Raw genomic sequence first — 12,034 nt, forward strand, 5'->3', positions numbered from 1 at the left:
TCCGGTGCAGCATGGGCACGTGCAAAAGTTACATCAAAAAACAAAGCCAGAAAACGGTGATTGTAACTGTTGCGGTGTCTGTATTATTTGTGGTTTTCTTCTGCACTGTTTCTAGAGACCCACTGATTTAAAATCTGGCAGAGAAAACAGGTACAATTTTGCTGTACTGTTTGCCGGGATTTAAAATGACTCAATGGCTGCCATTGGGTCGTGCGACTGAACAAATTCTGCTTTGTAGTCACATGAGCTGGTTTGTCTCCCTGACAAACTCTAAGCTCCTTGAGGGCAGGTGGAGCCTACTCACTGGCTCCTTAATTCAACAATAACTTACTGGGCAACTATACTGTGCCCAACACTAGTCCAGTTGCTGGGGGTTCCCCAGAACATGGAGCAGGCCAAGTGGCCTTCCTGGAATTTACATTCCAGTGGTGAGAGCCAATAAACAGGATGAACAAAGCAAGAATGCAATGTGATATATACAGACAGAAGCAAAGTAAAAAAGTACACCAGGGAAGGGGACGGGGTAGCAGGGAGGGCCTCACAGAGCTGACGCGTGAGCAAAACACAGGAAGCGAGGAGTCAGCGGCGTGTCTGGCTGGGGAACAGCATTCCTGACGGGAGGAAGAGCAAAGGCAGATGCCCTGCTGGGCAGAAGAGGTGAAGATCCTGGTTTGAGGACCACCGGTCTCCACGAGGACTCTGACTTTTATCTGAAGTGCGACAGCGATGGTGCTGGAGGGCTCTGAGCAGAGCAGTGCCAGGATCCCACTTGTGTTTCAACAGGGGCTCTGGCTGCTGTATGAGACCGACCACAGAGGGCAAAGATCAGAAGCTAGGAGACAAGTTCAAAGGTTGTTAAGGAAGCTTGGATGAAAGTAGCAGCAGTAGGGGTAGTGACAGGGGCGTCAATTCTGAGCATCTTGGAGGTGGGGCTAACAGGATTTGCTGATGGACGGATGTGGGGTCTGAGAGAGACAGAAGATGATGACTCTGAGGGTCTGGGCCAAGCAAACTGAAGAACGGGGCTGCCAGCTCCCTGGGGAGGGAGGACTAGGGGCGAATAGAGTGGCTGGAGGGGAGGGGAGGAGACGGGGGGTGCCATTCAGAAACGCCGTCAGAAACTCCGAGTTTGGGGGATCTTTTAGGCAACCAATCAGACACATCATATGGGTAAGAGAGAGGCTGGATCTGAAGGGAGAGGCCTGGGGTGGAGGAGAAAGGCGGGACTGTGAGCACAGGAACTGTCCTTCAAGTTGTGAGCCTGGACGGGATCACCCAGGGCATGAGTGCAGACCCTGACCCACGGTTGGGTCATTCATTCATCCACCAAATACAGAAGCAGCACCTATTCTGTGCTGGGCACTGGGGATATCACAGTAAATGTAACAGGCAAACATCCTGACCCACAGGAACATATGTTCTAGAAACGGGAAGAAAAACAACCATAGGATCCCACTTGGGGAGCTAGGAAAGAACAAGCAAGAGAGGCAGGTGCAACCCAGGCATGCTGCTGCCCGAGAGGCCAAGGGCAGAAAGGGTCTCCAGGAAGGAGGGAAGGAGGGAAGGAGGGAGGGGTTCCTTGTTTTTGCCAGGTCAGGAAAGATAAAGACTGAGAACTGACCACCAGATCTAACTTTATGGAAGTCAATGGCAATGTTGCCAAAAAAGCCATTTTAGTGTCGGGTGGTGAGCATGAGTTTGACTCAAGTGGCTTCTAAAGACAGACTGGAGACAGTAAAGAAGAGCTCTCCAGCTTTGCTGAAAAGGCTTGGGGATAAATGGGACAGTGGCTACGATGGGATGAGGGGTCAAGAATGAAGAAACAACAGCTTTGCGTAGGCTGATATGGAGGACCCAGAGGAAAGAACAGCTCCTGGTCTGACAGAGAACTGATTCCTGGCCCTCACTGCAGGCGGGGTGTTGCATGGGTGAAACACACCTGCCCAAGGCTCAGTTTCCTCTTCTGTAAAGTGGACATAATAATCCTTTATAAGGTGGTCCTGTGGATTTCAGAAAAAAATACATTAAAAGAACTCAGTACATTGGAATTAAGTGCCAATTCTTCCTGATAGCAGGGAGGGCAAAGGGGTGGGTGGTGGGGAGGGGTGTTTCAGAAGAGCGAGGCCTGAGGTGCAGGAGAGAGATTTTCTTTCAGAAGCAGTGCATGAGCAGAGCCCCAGGCCATCAGAGAGCAAGCCGAGAGGACTCCTCTGTCCCCGGGACAAGCTGCAGCACCCCAACCCCAGAACCACCCCTGCTTCTCTCCTGGCCCAAACTGCTCTGCTTCCCCAGCTTCATCCCCTCCCTTCCTCCACACTCATGCACGTGTGTGTAAATGTGTACACCTTCCCCAGGGGGTGGCTGGGGCCCACTTCTCTCGTTTCTCACTAAGGCTTGTCTCTGAGCAGAGACTCTGGAAATGTCACCACCAGGATGACAAGTGAAGGCAGCCGCCATCCACTCATCTGTCAAAAAATCTTCCCTGAGGGCTTTCTTGGTGCCAGGCCCTGTTCTAGGTGCTCACACACACAGAGGCCCTGTTCTAGGTGCTGACACACACACACACCCCCAGGCCCCGTTCTAGGTGCTGACACACACCCAGGCCCTGTTCTAGGTGCTCTATCTCACACACTCTCTCTCTCTCTCACACACACACACACACACACACACACACCCCAGCAGGACAAAGAGGCTTTTTTCCACTATCTGCACACACACACACACCACAGCAGGAGGCTTTTTTCCACTGTGTGCGAGTGGGCCCTCAGGGCTCACCTCCTCTCCTGGCCGGGTCCCCGCCTTCAGCCTGGGAGGCCCCTGAAAGTCCAGCAAGTCGTCCCTGACTGCTTGACACACATATCCATCAGGTCAGCTGACCTGACCACAGTGACCCCCCCGCCCCGCAACTTTTATATCCTTGATTTAAAGTGGTAGGATCTTTACTCAAATAAGATCTTTGGAGAGCTTCAATAAATAAAACAACTCGAAGGAGAGGCGTTCAGGATGAAGCCTCACAGGTTTCTGAGAAATCTGAGCTTTGGGTACTTAAAACCCCAAACCAACCTGAAACCACTGGTCTGGAGCCTGTGCTCTGCACAGAACCATCGTGGGCACCACACTATTCTCTATTTGTTGACTTGTACCCTTAGGCAGACTGTGAGTTTCGTGGGGACAAAGGCTGTGGCACTCCTGTCATTTCCCATAGCTGGGCTGTGGAACACTTGCTGCTGTGTCACTTAGTACCTCCTGCAGTTTCTGGACTGTCTCCAACCCCTACAGGTCCCTGCCTCTGCCGGGAACACCTCTCAGCCCCCTCCATCCCTCTCACATCATTCAATCAGCTTGATGAACCCCAAATCTCAGGCTTTGCCCACTCACCCCAAATAAACCTGAGATCTCAAGGATGCCCTTCTCACCTATTGGTCACTCCACACAGGTGGGGTTTGGGCACAGGGTATCCCAGGGGTCAAAATAAAGGCCCCACTTTCAAGAATGAAACCAGAGGACTCATCAGCCAGTGGAAGAGATCAGCCATTTAGAGCAGGGGTCCACTGACAATAAAAGGGGGCCCGGGAAACACTCAAGTCCAGGCAGAGCACGGTCCTGGGGAAGCAGAACTGGAAGGTGACTCAAGCTGAAACCTGAGACAGTTACAACCTCACAGGGGTGAGACCTGCCTCCAGACTAGAAAAAGTGGTAAAAAATAAATAGATGAAAGCACACATGCAGAGACGTGCACACAGAGCTTTGTAAAAGGTCTGAAGGATGCAAGCCAAATTTTTGACAGTGGTCACCACTGAGTGATGTGGGCTGAAGTGACAGGTATGCCTTTTTCTTTAGGCAAAAAGTACACCTCCTTTTTGAGAGCCCTGCTCTGGGGAGCCTCCAGCACCCCGTGTGCCATCTTTCTCAGGGCTCCAACTCCAAACACCCATTTCAGGCAGGCGGGACGAGGCACTCTCTGTGTCACACATTCACTCCTTCAAGAATCACTTTCTGGGGCTTCCCTGGTGGCACAGTGGTTAAGAGTCTGCCTGCCAATGCAGGGGACGTGGGTTCGAGCCCTGGTCTGGGAAGATCCCACACGCGGTGGAGCAACTAGGCCTGTGTGCCACAATTACTGAGCCTGCACTCTAGAGCCCACGAGCCACAACTACTGAGCCCGCGAGCCACAACTACTGAAGCCCGCGCGCCTAGAGCCTGTGCTCCGCAACAAGAGAAGCCACCACAATGAAGAGTAGCCCCCACTTGCCACAACTAGAGAAAGCCCGTGTGCAGCAACAACGATCCAACACAGCCAAAGAAAAAAAAAGAAAAACCATTTTTTGCATCTGAGATGCTGCAAGCAGGGCCTGGCCTGGCGAGACGGAGAGAGAGGAACCAGGCTCAGCCCTGCCCTGCTGTAACACAGGCCAGTCTCATCTCAATTCTGCTACTGCTAGGTTTCGTGACTGTGGTAGCAGTATACCAGTCCCCCAAAGACGTTCAAGTCCTAATCCCCAGGACCTGTGAATAAGGTATCTTACACGGCAAGGGAGAATTAAGACCACAGATGCAACTGACATTGTTAATCAGCCAACTTTAAAATAAAAGAGATCTCGATGATCTGGGTGGGCTCAGTGTAATCACAAGGGTCTTTAAAGGGGAAGGAGGAGGCAGAAGAGTCAGACCCAAAAATGGCATCCTGAGAAAGACGGCACTGGCCACGGCCTGCTTTGAAGATGGAAGGAGGGCACAAGCCAAGGAACACAGGCGGCTGCTAGAAGCTGGAAGACGCAAGACTTCCTCCTTTAGGAGCCAGAAAGGAACTCAGCCCTGCTGACACCCTGATTGTAGCCCAGTGAGACCCGTTCCAGTCCTCTGACCTCCGAGACTAAAAAGTAGATCTGTGTTGTTGTAAGTCACAAAGTTTGTGGTAGTTTGTTACAGCAGTCTCAGGAAATGAATACAAGTACCGTAGAGGAGGAACCATCTCTCTGAGACTCAGTCGGTCCATCTGGAAAAGATACTTTTATAAGGGCCAGATGAGCTGCATATGAGAGTTTCTTAAAATCGGAGAACATGATAAAAACACAAGTGCTTACTGCTATTATTAGACATAAACTGAGCTGAGGTGTCTGCTGAGTGTTCGCCCCGTCTATTCTGCTATCGGTACCATCTAGGCCCCTGGTCCACCGGGGCCAAGGTGGGCACTTCAGGCTCCAGCTGGAATCAACCTTAACTGTGGTGATGGGTGTCGGGCTTTGGGGAGCACTGGCCTAACCCAACCTAACAACCAGCCAGGACACTCCCAAGGAGCTTGCAAAAAACTCAGCTCTCTGGCTGGCTGCTGTATTTAAATCCACCTGCCCTCGGCCCCTCTCCCAGGGGACTGGAGCACCAGCCACCTCTAGCCTGGGCTCTGCTGCCAAGCAGCCTCGTGGAGGCCAGACCCCAGGGATGCGGCCTTCCTGACCCCGCATTTGTCAGCCCCTCTCACGAGCTCACCTGGGGAGGGGCTTTCCGGCTGGAGAAGACCTCCTTCTGCTACTCTCCCCTCTCTGGGCGAGTCCTTGCTGTCTGAGGCCCTGAGCTGGGTGTGGGAGAAGAGCTGGAGAACAAAGCCAGCAGGGAAGCTGCCGTCGGTGAAGTGTCGGACCTCGGCGGGAGCCGCAAAAGTCTCAGTGGGTGAGCTGGGTGAGGGGGGATCTGGAAGGGAGGACAGGATGGAACTGTGAGGCCAGACTCCCAAGGGCTGAGCCCATGGCCTCAGCTGAGGTGCAGGTGCCCTCTGCCATGCATCCTCCCACCCTGCACCCCCCAGGGTCCTAGCTTTCCTCCTGGAGCCCACACCTTCCTCGCCTTTACCTGGGTCCGGGTCCGGGTCCAGGTCCAGGGTTTTGGTCATGGGTCTGCCTCTTTTCTTTCTGACCGGCTCGTCCCCAGGGGGCTCCTTCCATCTCTGACCACGTGGCTTCTTGCTTACCGGCTCTGGGACAGGGGCTGCTGCAAAAGACAAGACCTTTTTAAGAGGCCTGATTGCCGTAACCACAGGGCTGCTGAAGGTACCTGCCCAGCAGCCTCTCTCCACCCAGATGGCAGGGCCCATGCTTCCCCTCCTCCCAACTCAGCCTCTGAGGCTTTGGGATGACTGACCAGGAAGCTCCAGAGGGCGGAGTCCCCTGGGCCGGCTCCTTCTAGGAAGGGAGGGGTTGTCCTCGGAGTCGAGGAGAACGACAATCTCTGCTGGCATTTCGGGGTCCGGGTCGGAGTCTGGGTCCACTTCGACCTCCTGGCCTGAGTCTGAAGGGGGCAGATGCCAGTGAGCAACAAGAGTCCTGACTTTTCCTTCCCCCTCCGACCCTCCCCTAGCCCAGCTACCTGAATGGGGCGGGGACAGCTGCTCGGCCCTGAAGTCCTGCAAAATGGCCACCCCCTCACTCCAGGCCTCCAGGATATTGTTCTTCTCGGAAGGGCTCAGGTCCAGGGTGTGAGGGTGCTGCTCCAGGATGTGGGCGCGTGCCGTGTCCGCCGAGGGGGCCCGGATCTCAGCCCCACACACCATGCACAGCGCCCGCCCGCTGCCTCCCGGGCTGTTCCCCACCAGGAACTCCTGCTCCCAAGACACCTGCTGCCTGGGCTCCTCACAGCCATCGCCGCCTGCCTCTAGCAGGCTGGGCCTCGGCGGTGGGGTCTTCTCCTGCTGGGCCACTACAGAGGAAGAGGAGGGGGCGGGGACTGTCAGTAAAGGTGCCCACAACCAACAATACAGAGAACAGGATTCCCCAAACCTGGTGGCATATGTAGGGAAGGAACTTTCCCACCTAGAGTCTCTTTCTCCCTTCCCCTGGAGCCCACAAGGCACTAGCCACGATAAACACAGCCTACATGCCGCGCATCCTGCTACCTCAATCTAGTCTCGGACCACAGGTCCAACAGGCATTTCCAACAGACTGCGTTCCTGCATGTCTACGGCCTTGGCAGCCCATCAGTCTGGCAAAGTCCTCTACTTCCGTCATGGCCCTGCTCAAAACCTCAGCCCTGTGAAGCCTTCCTGACCTCCCACCCCTGGCAGGTGATTATATCCATATGCGACTACCAGGCCACAGCAGCGAAGCACTTCCTTGAGGACAAGAATGGTAAATTTTGTCATCTTACTGTCCCTGCAGGGCCTGGCACGTAGGAGAGGAGACGCTCAATGAGCCTTCTCGGGTCAGTGAATGGCATCCATGCCTGTTCCTCCACTTGTCGAGGCCCCTTCAAGAAGCCTCCCATCCTGTCGGAAATAGCCTCCCTTCCCAAAGCCTTTGCAGCAGTGACCTCGCTCGTCCCTACTGGTCGACACAGCACCTGTTCCCTGTGCACATGGACCATAAGCTCCGACAGGATGGGAACCCTTCTCAGCTCAGCAAAGGATGCAGGCTCAGACCCACGTTAGCCTGGCAGCTCAGGGCTTCTGATCCCTTGTGGCTGCACATCCCTCCCACCTGAGAAGATGGAGCGAAAGACAAATATGGGAGACCCTAACACCTGGGGACTACCTGGAAGAGGTGGCATTTAAAATGGGTATGAGAACCGGCTTGGTCTCAGAAGGTCTAGCTCCAAGGCTGGGTTGTACCCCTCTCAAAATGTGACTGTGGGCAGGAATCCCTTGGTTGCAGTCGGGCTTTCTTTCCCACCACTCCGTGAAAACAGCTCTTGTCAAGGTCACCAATGCTAAACCCAGCGGTCAGCTCTTCAACTTTGTCCTTTGACAGATGGCTTCTTCCATCTTGATTTTTGTCCTTTGGACTCCAGGGCACCACCTCCTATTGGTTCCTCTCTTACTTCACTGGAGCTATTTTTCGGGCACCCGTGCCAGTCCCTTCTCCAGAACAGAACCGTCTTCTCACCCAAGGCTTGCCTGCCGTCCCTTAGAAAGCTGCCATCTGCTCCACCTGAGCTCCCTGTTCCCCTCACTGCTTCATTTCCTACTCGTTCCCTTTGTCTCCTGACTACACTGTAGGTCCAAGACAGCATGGATTTTTGATCTTTCACAACTGCGTCTCCAGCACTCGGCACAGTGCCTGGCATGTAGTGGCATTCAGCAGTGTTTGAGGAGGACTCAGTCTCTAAACTGGAATCACTGGAGCATTCCACAACGGTCCTGGGACCCCATCTTTATCTACCTCCTTCCTTTGGTGGTCTCATCCCAGTGCCTGCCTGCTGACAACTCCCATGTCTATACCTCTAACCAGACTCTCCCAGAAAATTTAGATTCACATGCCTTACTTACCATCTGACATCTGTGCTTGAATGTGTCATAAACTTCTCAAACTTGCCATGTTCAAACCTTAACTCCCCATCTCCCACAGACCTGCACTCCAGTCTTTCCATCTTGGCAAATGGGAAGTCCATCCTTCCAGTTGCTCAGGCCAAAACCTTGAATTCGTCTGTTTTTCTTTCCCACCCCAAATCTTTCAAGAAGCTTCTGCTTCAGGACCTTTGTACTTAATATTCTCTCTGCCAAAAATTCTTAACCTCCAATTATCTACAGGGTTCTCTCCCTCGCTTCCTTTGGTCTGTGTTCAAAATTCACCTTATTAGAGAAGGCTTTCTTGACCACTTCATATTCCAAATGAAACACCCTCACTCTTTTCTCCTTACTTTGATTTCCTGTTCTCTGAACCACCTGACATGCTACACATTTATTTATCTTCATTTATCTTTGGTCGTTAGTATCTACATATATGTTTCAGAAGAGCAGAGTTTCGACTTTCTTTATAGCGATTAGCATGCCCAGCCTAAAACAGTGCCTGACATATAAGAGGTGCCCCCACATACTTGTTGAATGAATTCACTTCTCTGGGGAAGGAGGATGCTCTTGCAGGGTTGTTGAGAGGGTTAACTGAGACAGCCTGGCACTGAGCACTCGAGAAATATTAGCGGAAGTACAGAAAGAACCTCTCTTTTGGATTGAAAGCTCTGAGAAGGGTAGTGGCCTTTATTTCCCTCATTTTATAGCACTCTTGATTCCAAAAAGGAGAGGCAGTGCAGGGAGACATCACCATGTCCTGCTGAGGCTAAATGAATGGCCTTGCTCTCAACCTTTTGGGTACTGTCCCCCTGAGGGACAGGGTATCTAGGAATGAAAAGATTTTGCATTTTCGTGAAGAGTGTGTCTTCCACTAAGGTGGCTCGTTGTTTTCTTAGGGTTTGCAAGATCCTGAGGACTGGAGAAATCGGTGAGGGAGGTGGAGAAAGCGAGTGCTCCCAGACTGCTCCTCAAACCCCTTCCTGAGGCCAATCCCCTTCTAGAGTGGCTGAGGGCGCCCGCAGCAAGCACTCCTTTTCCAAAACTAGGTGTCCTATGCAACCCCTTTCACCCTTGCAGCGCGAGAATCTGACACCTGTGGCTTATGCAAGTGTAAGGCCCAGGGATGGTGAGGGGGGCGTAGGAAAGCTTTCTGCACGGAGCGCCCTTAAAATACACCTTTTGGCGGGCTGCAGCGGCGCCTGCCTCCACCCACCGAATCACTCCGGACACCAAGGTGAGGGGCCCCTAGCTCCGGCGTGGAGGCCCTGCCACCCCTCGGCCCTCGGCCGAGAACACGGCCTGGCCCCTGGGCCTGCCTCTGCCTCCACGGTGGTGGGGGGAGCGCTCGGGCACCGGAAGATCCGGAGCTCGCGGGGCGTGGATCGAAGGCTCCAGACCCTGGGCGGGGGCGGGGGAGGGGGAATTCGGGGAGGCCTGAGATTCCAAACCCCGCTGGGGGTGGAACAAGAGAGCGCCAGTACCTCAGACAGAAGGGGGAAGGGGGCGCCTGGGCACCAGGCCGGAGTGGAGTGGGGGCGCTTGGGACCCAGACCCCCGACTGGTGTGGGGGGGAAGCCCGAGCCCCGGACCGTGACGCGGAAGTGGGATTCCCCTCACATTCTCACCTCTGAGCATCGGCTCGGGCCGCGGGATTACGGCCACCACCATGGCCTCCTCGTCGTCCTCCCCTTCCTCGCATTTGAGGGTCACCTCGAAGCAGTCGAGCGCGGCGCCCTCGGCCTTCAGGGCCATGGCGCGGCCGGGGGGGTACTCGGTGACCGGACGCCGAAGGACTGGCGCGCAGGCCTGCGCGCAAGCCGGCGGCCGCCTCCCGCCCCGTGCAGCCCCCTCCCCGCCGCCCGCCGCCCGCCGCTCGCCTGCCCGGCCTGCGACCCCCCCCCGCCCCCCGCCGCTCGCCTGCCCGGCCTGCGACGGGCGCGTCTGGGCCTCCCCGAGACCTAGAGCGTCGGGACCCCGGGCGGGGAGGGCTCAATCCGGGGCTCTAGCCCCCCGCCGCTCCCTTTTATGGAGGCTCATTGTCGGCGCCCGCCCGGCCGGCCCGCTGCGGGCCCGCCCCCGACTCCGAGCGGCCAATCGCGCGTGGCCCCGCCCCGGGCACGCGGCTCCGTTAGAAACCCCGCGACCCGCAGGGGGCGGGCAGGGCAGCTTGCTTCCGGCTGTCCCCCGGAGCGGGGCTGGGCGTCTCGGGGCCGCGGGAGAGGACCTTGAGCTCCCCCGAGCCGGGAGCGTCCTGAGCCGGCCGGCCGAGCCTGGCGGGTCGCCGTTTATTGAGACGCCAGTTGGGCGCGTTGGCTGCACGAAGAGCGCTACCAAGTGCCCCAGGATTTTGAGCGGGGTCTCTCTTGCCTTTCCCTGAACAAGTCTTCCTCCGCAAGAGGATGTCCGGGGAGCGAAAAGAACCGGTGGGGGAGCGGAAAGCGCCTTGGCGTGGGAAGAGTAGAGAATGAATTCCTTCCGATTTGCTAGCTCTGTGATCTTGGGTACGTTATCTGTTTTCTTAGACATTTTCATTCTTTATTTCAAAAAACACTGTGGAGCCTTCTGGACAAGGGAATGGAAAGAAGAAGAGCCAAGTGGAGTGTTGTGGGCGCGCGTAAACCACCCCGAGGGTTGTGATTCACATTTTTTAAAAAGTGAGTCCAGAGATTGTGACCCTCCCCACAGGTCACGCAGAAGTCCTTGAGAGCTCCAAGACCAGCGTCCAGTTGCCATGAAGCTGCTGCATAATTCTATTGTGGCTGAGCTTTGACCTCTGTGACATAGAATGGGCATCTCCCTCTGCTGTAGAAGCCCTCATGAAATTTCAGTGGAGAACATGCCTGACACTGAAAATCCGTCTTAAAATGCCACCGTATTAGACCAGACACAGTAGTAATCAGAATAATGTAGTAGGTTGGGGTGGGAGGGGGGATGTGAACTAGTTTATGTGGACTACAGTATGGTTTTAAGTGAATGATTTTGTTACTTTCACGTGTATCCAGTACTTTAAAGGTTTTACAAAGGTATTACCAAGCCTGTTTAACCTATTTCTATCTAATGGTTGTTCTCTACCCTTTTGCTACAGATCCCTTCCTTGCGCTTCTGCTCTGCTCTGTATTGCCTTACAGGGTGCAGTTTCTCAGGCTTCCAGGACAGCTGCCTTTCAGGCTCGGTTTGGCCAATGGGAGACAGTGGCAGGAGACTGGAAGTTAGGAGGTATGAAAAAGCCAGGTTATTTCTTCTCTTTCTCTCTCTTGCTCGGGCTCTGGCAGGTCTCCAGCAGCAGGCGAGGCTCCCCTGTGGCGCCACCTCCTACTGGATAGGCTGCTGTGGTTCCAACTTCCCATGGTGGTCCTCCCCGCCAGCCTCCACTAATTCCATCTCCTCTGTTTGTCCCTCCAGTGTTAGGAGTGTGGGCAGCTTCTGGTTTTTGCTAATCTCTGGGTTGCCTCATTGTCTGCTGTTGGGTTTCTCAGCCCTTCCATCACCCGTGTCACCAATCCCCTGCATTAAATTCTCTGTTTTTACATTCTTAGAGTGGTTCCTGTTTGTGTGGTTGGACCCTGAGCGATACAGCGAGCCAGTATTATACCAGGCACTTTGTAGACATTATTTCTTAGACCTCACAAGTCTTATGTAGTAGACTGTGTTGTTGCCATTTTACAGAGCAGGAAGTTGAGCCTTAAAGGGTTAAATTACTTGCCCAGGGTAATACAGCATGAATCCTGTTTCATCAAATCTAGCATGAGCATTTTTCCC

General features: G+C 54.4%; 1 protein-coding gene across 1 annotated transcript in view; it reads right to left on the minus strand.

The window, feature by feature from the left end:
* SPINDOC (spindlin interactor and repressor of chromatin binding) overlaps positions 1-10,027 on the minus strand; it is a 10,960-nt gene extending 933 nt beyond the window's left edge. Inside the window, exons 1-5 of the mRNA XM_007462098.1 lie at positions 9,901-10,027; positions 6,361-6,690; positions 6,136-6,282; positions 5,848-5,985; positions 5,488-5,688 (exon numbers count right to left, since the gene is read on the minus strand). Of these exons, the coding sequence (XP_007462160.1) occupies positions 5,488-5,688; positions 5,848-5,985; positions 6,136-6,282; positions 6,361-6,690; positions 9,901-10,027 (943 nt within the window). The remainder of the gene's footprint in view (positions 1-5,487; positions 5,689-5,847; positions 5,986-6,135; positions 6,283-6,360; positions 6,691-9,900) is intronic.
* Positions 10,028-12,034: the final 2,007 nt, after the last annotated feature.

The sequence above is a fragment of the Lipotes vexillifer genome, unplaced genomic scaffold (assembly GCF_000442215.2).
Source record: "Lipotes vexillifer unplaced genomic scaffold, Lipotes_vexillifer_v1.1 scaffold1129, whole genome shotgun sequence".
NCBI lineage: Eukaryota > Metazoa > Chordata > Mammalia > Artiodactyla > Lipotidae > Lipotes > Lipotes vexillifer.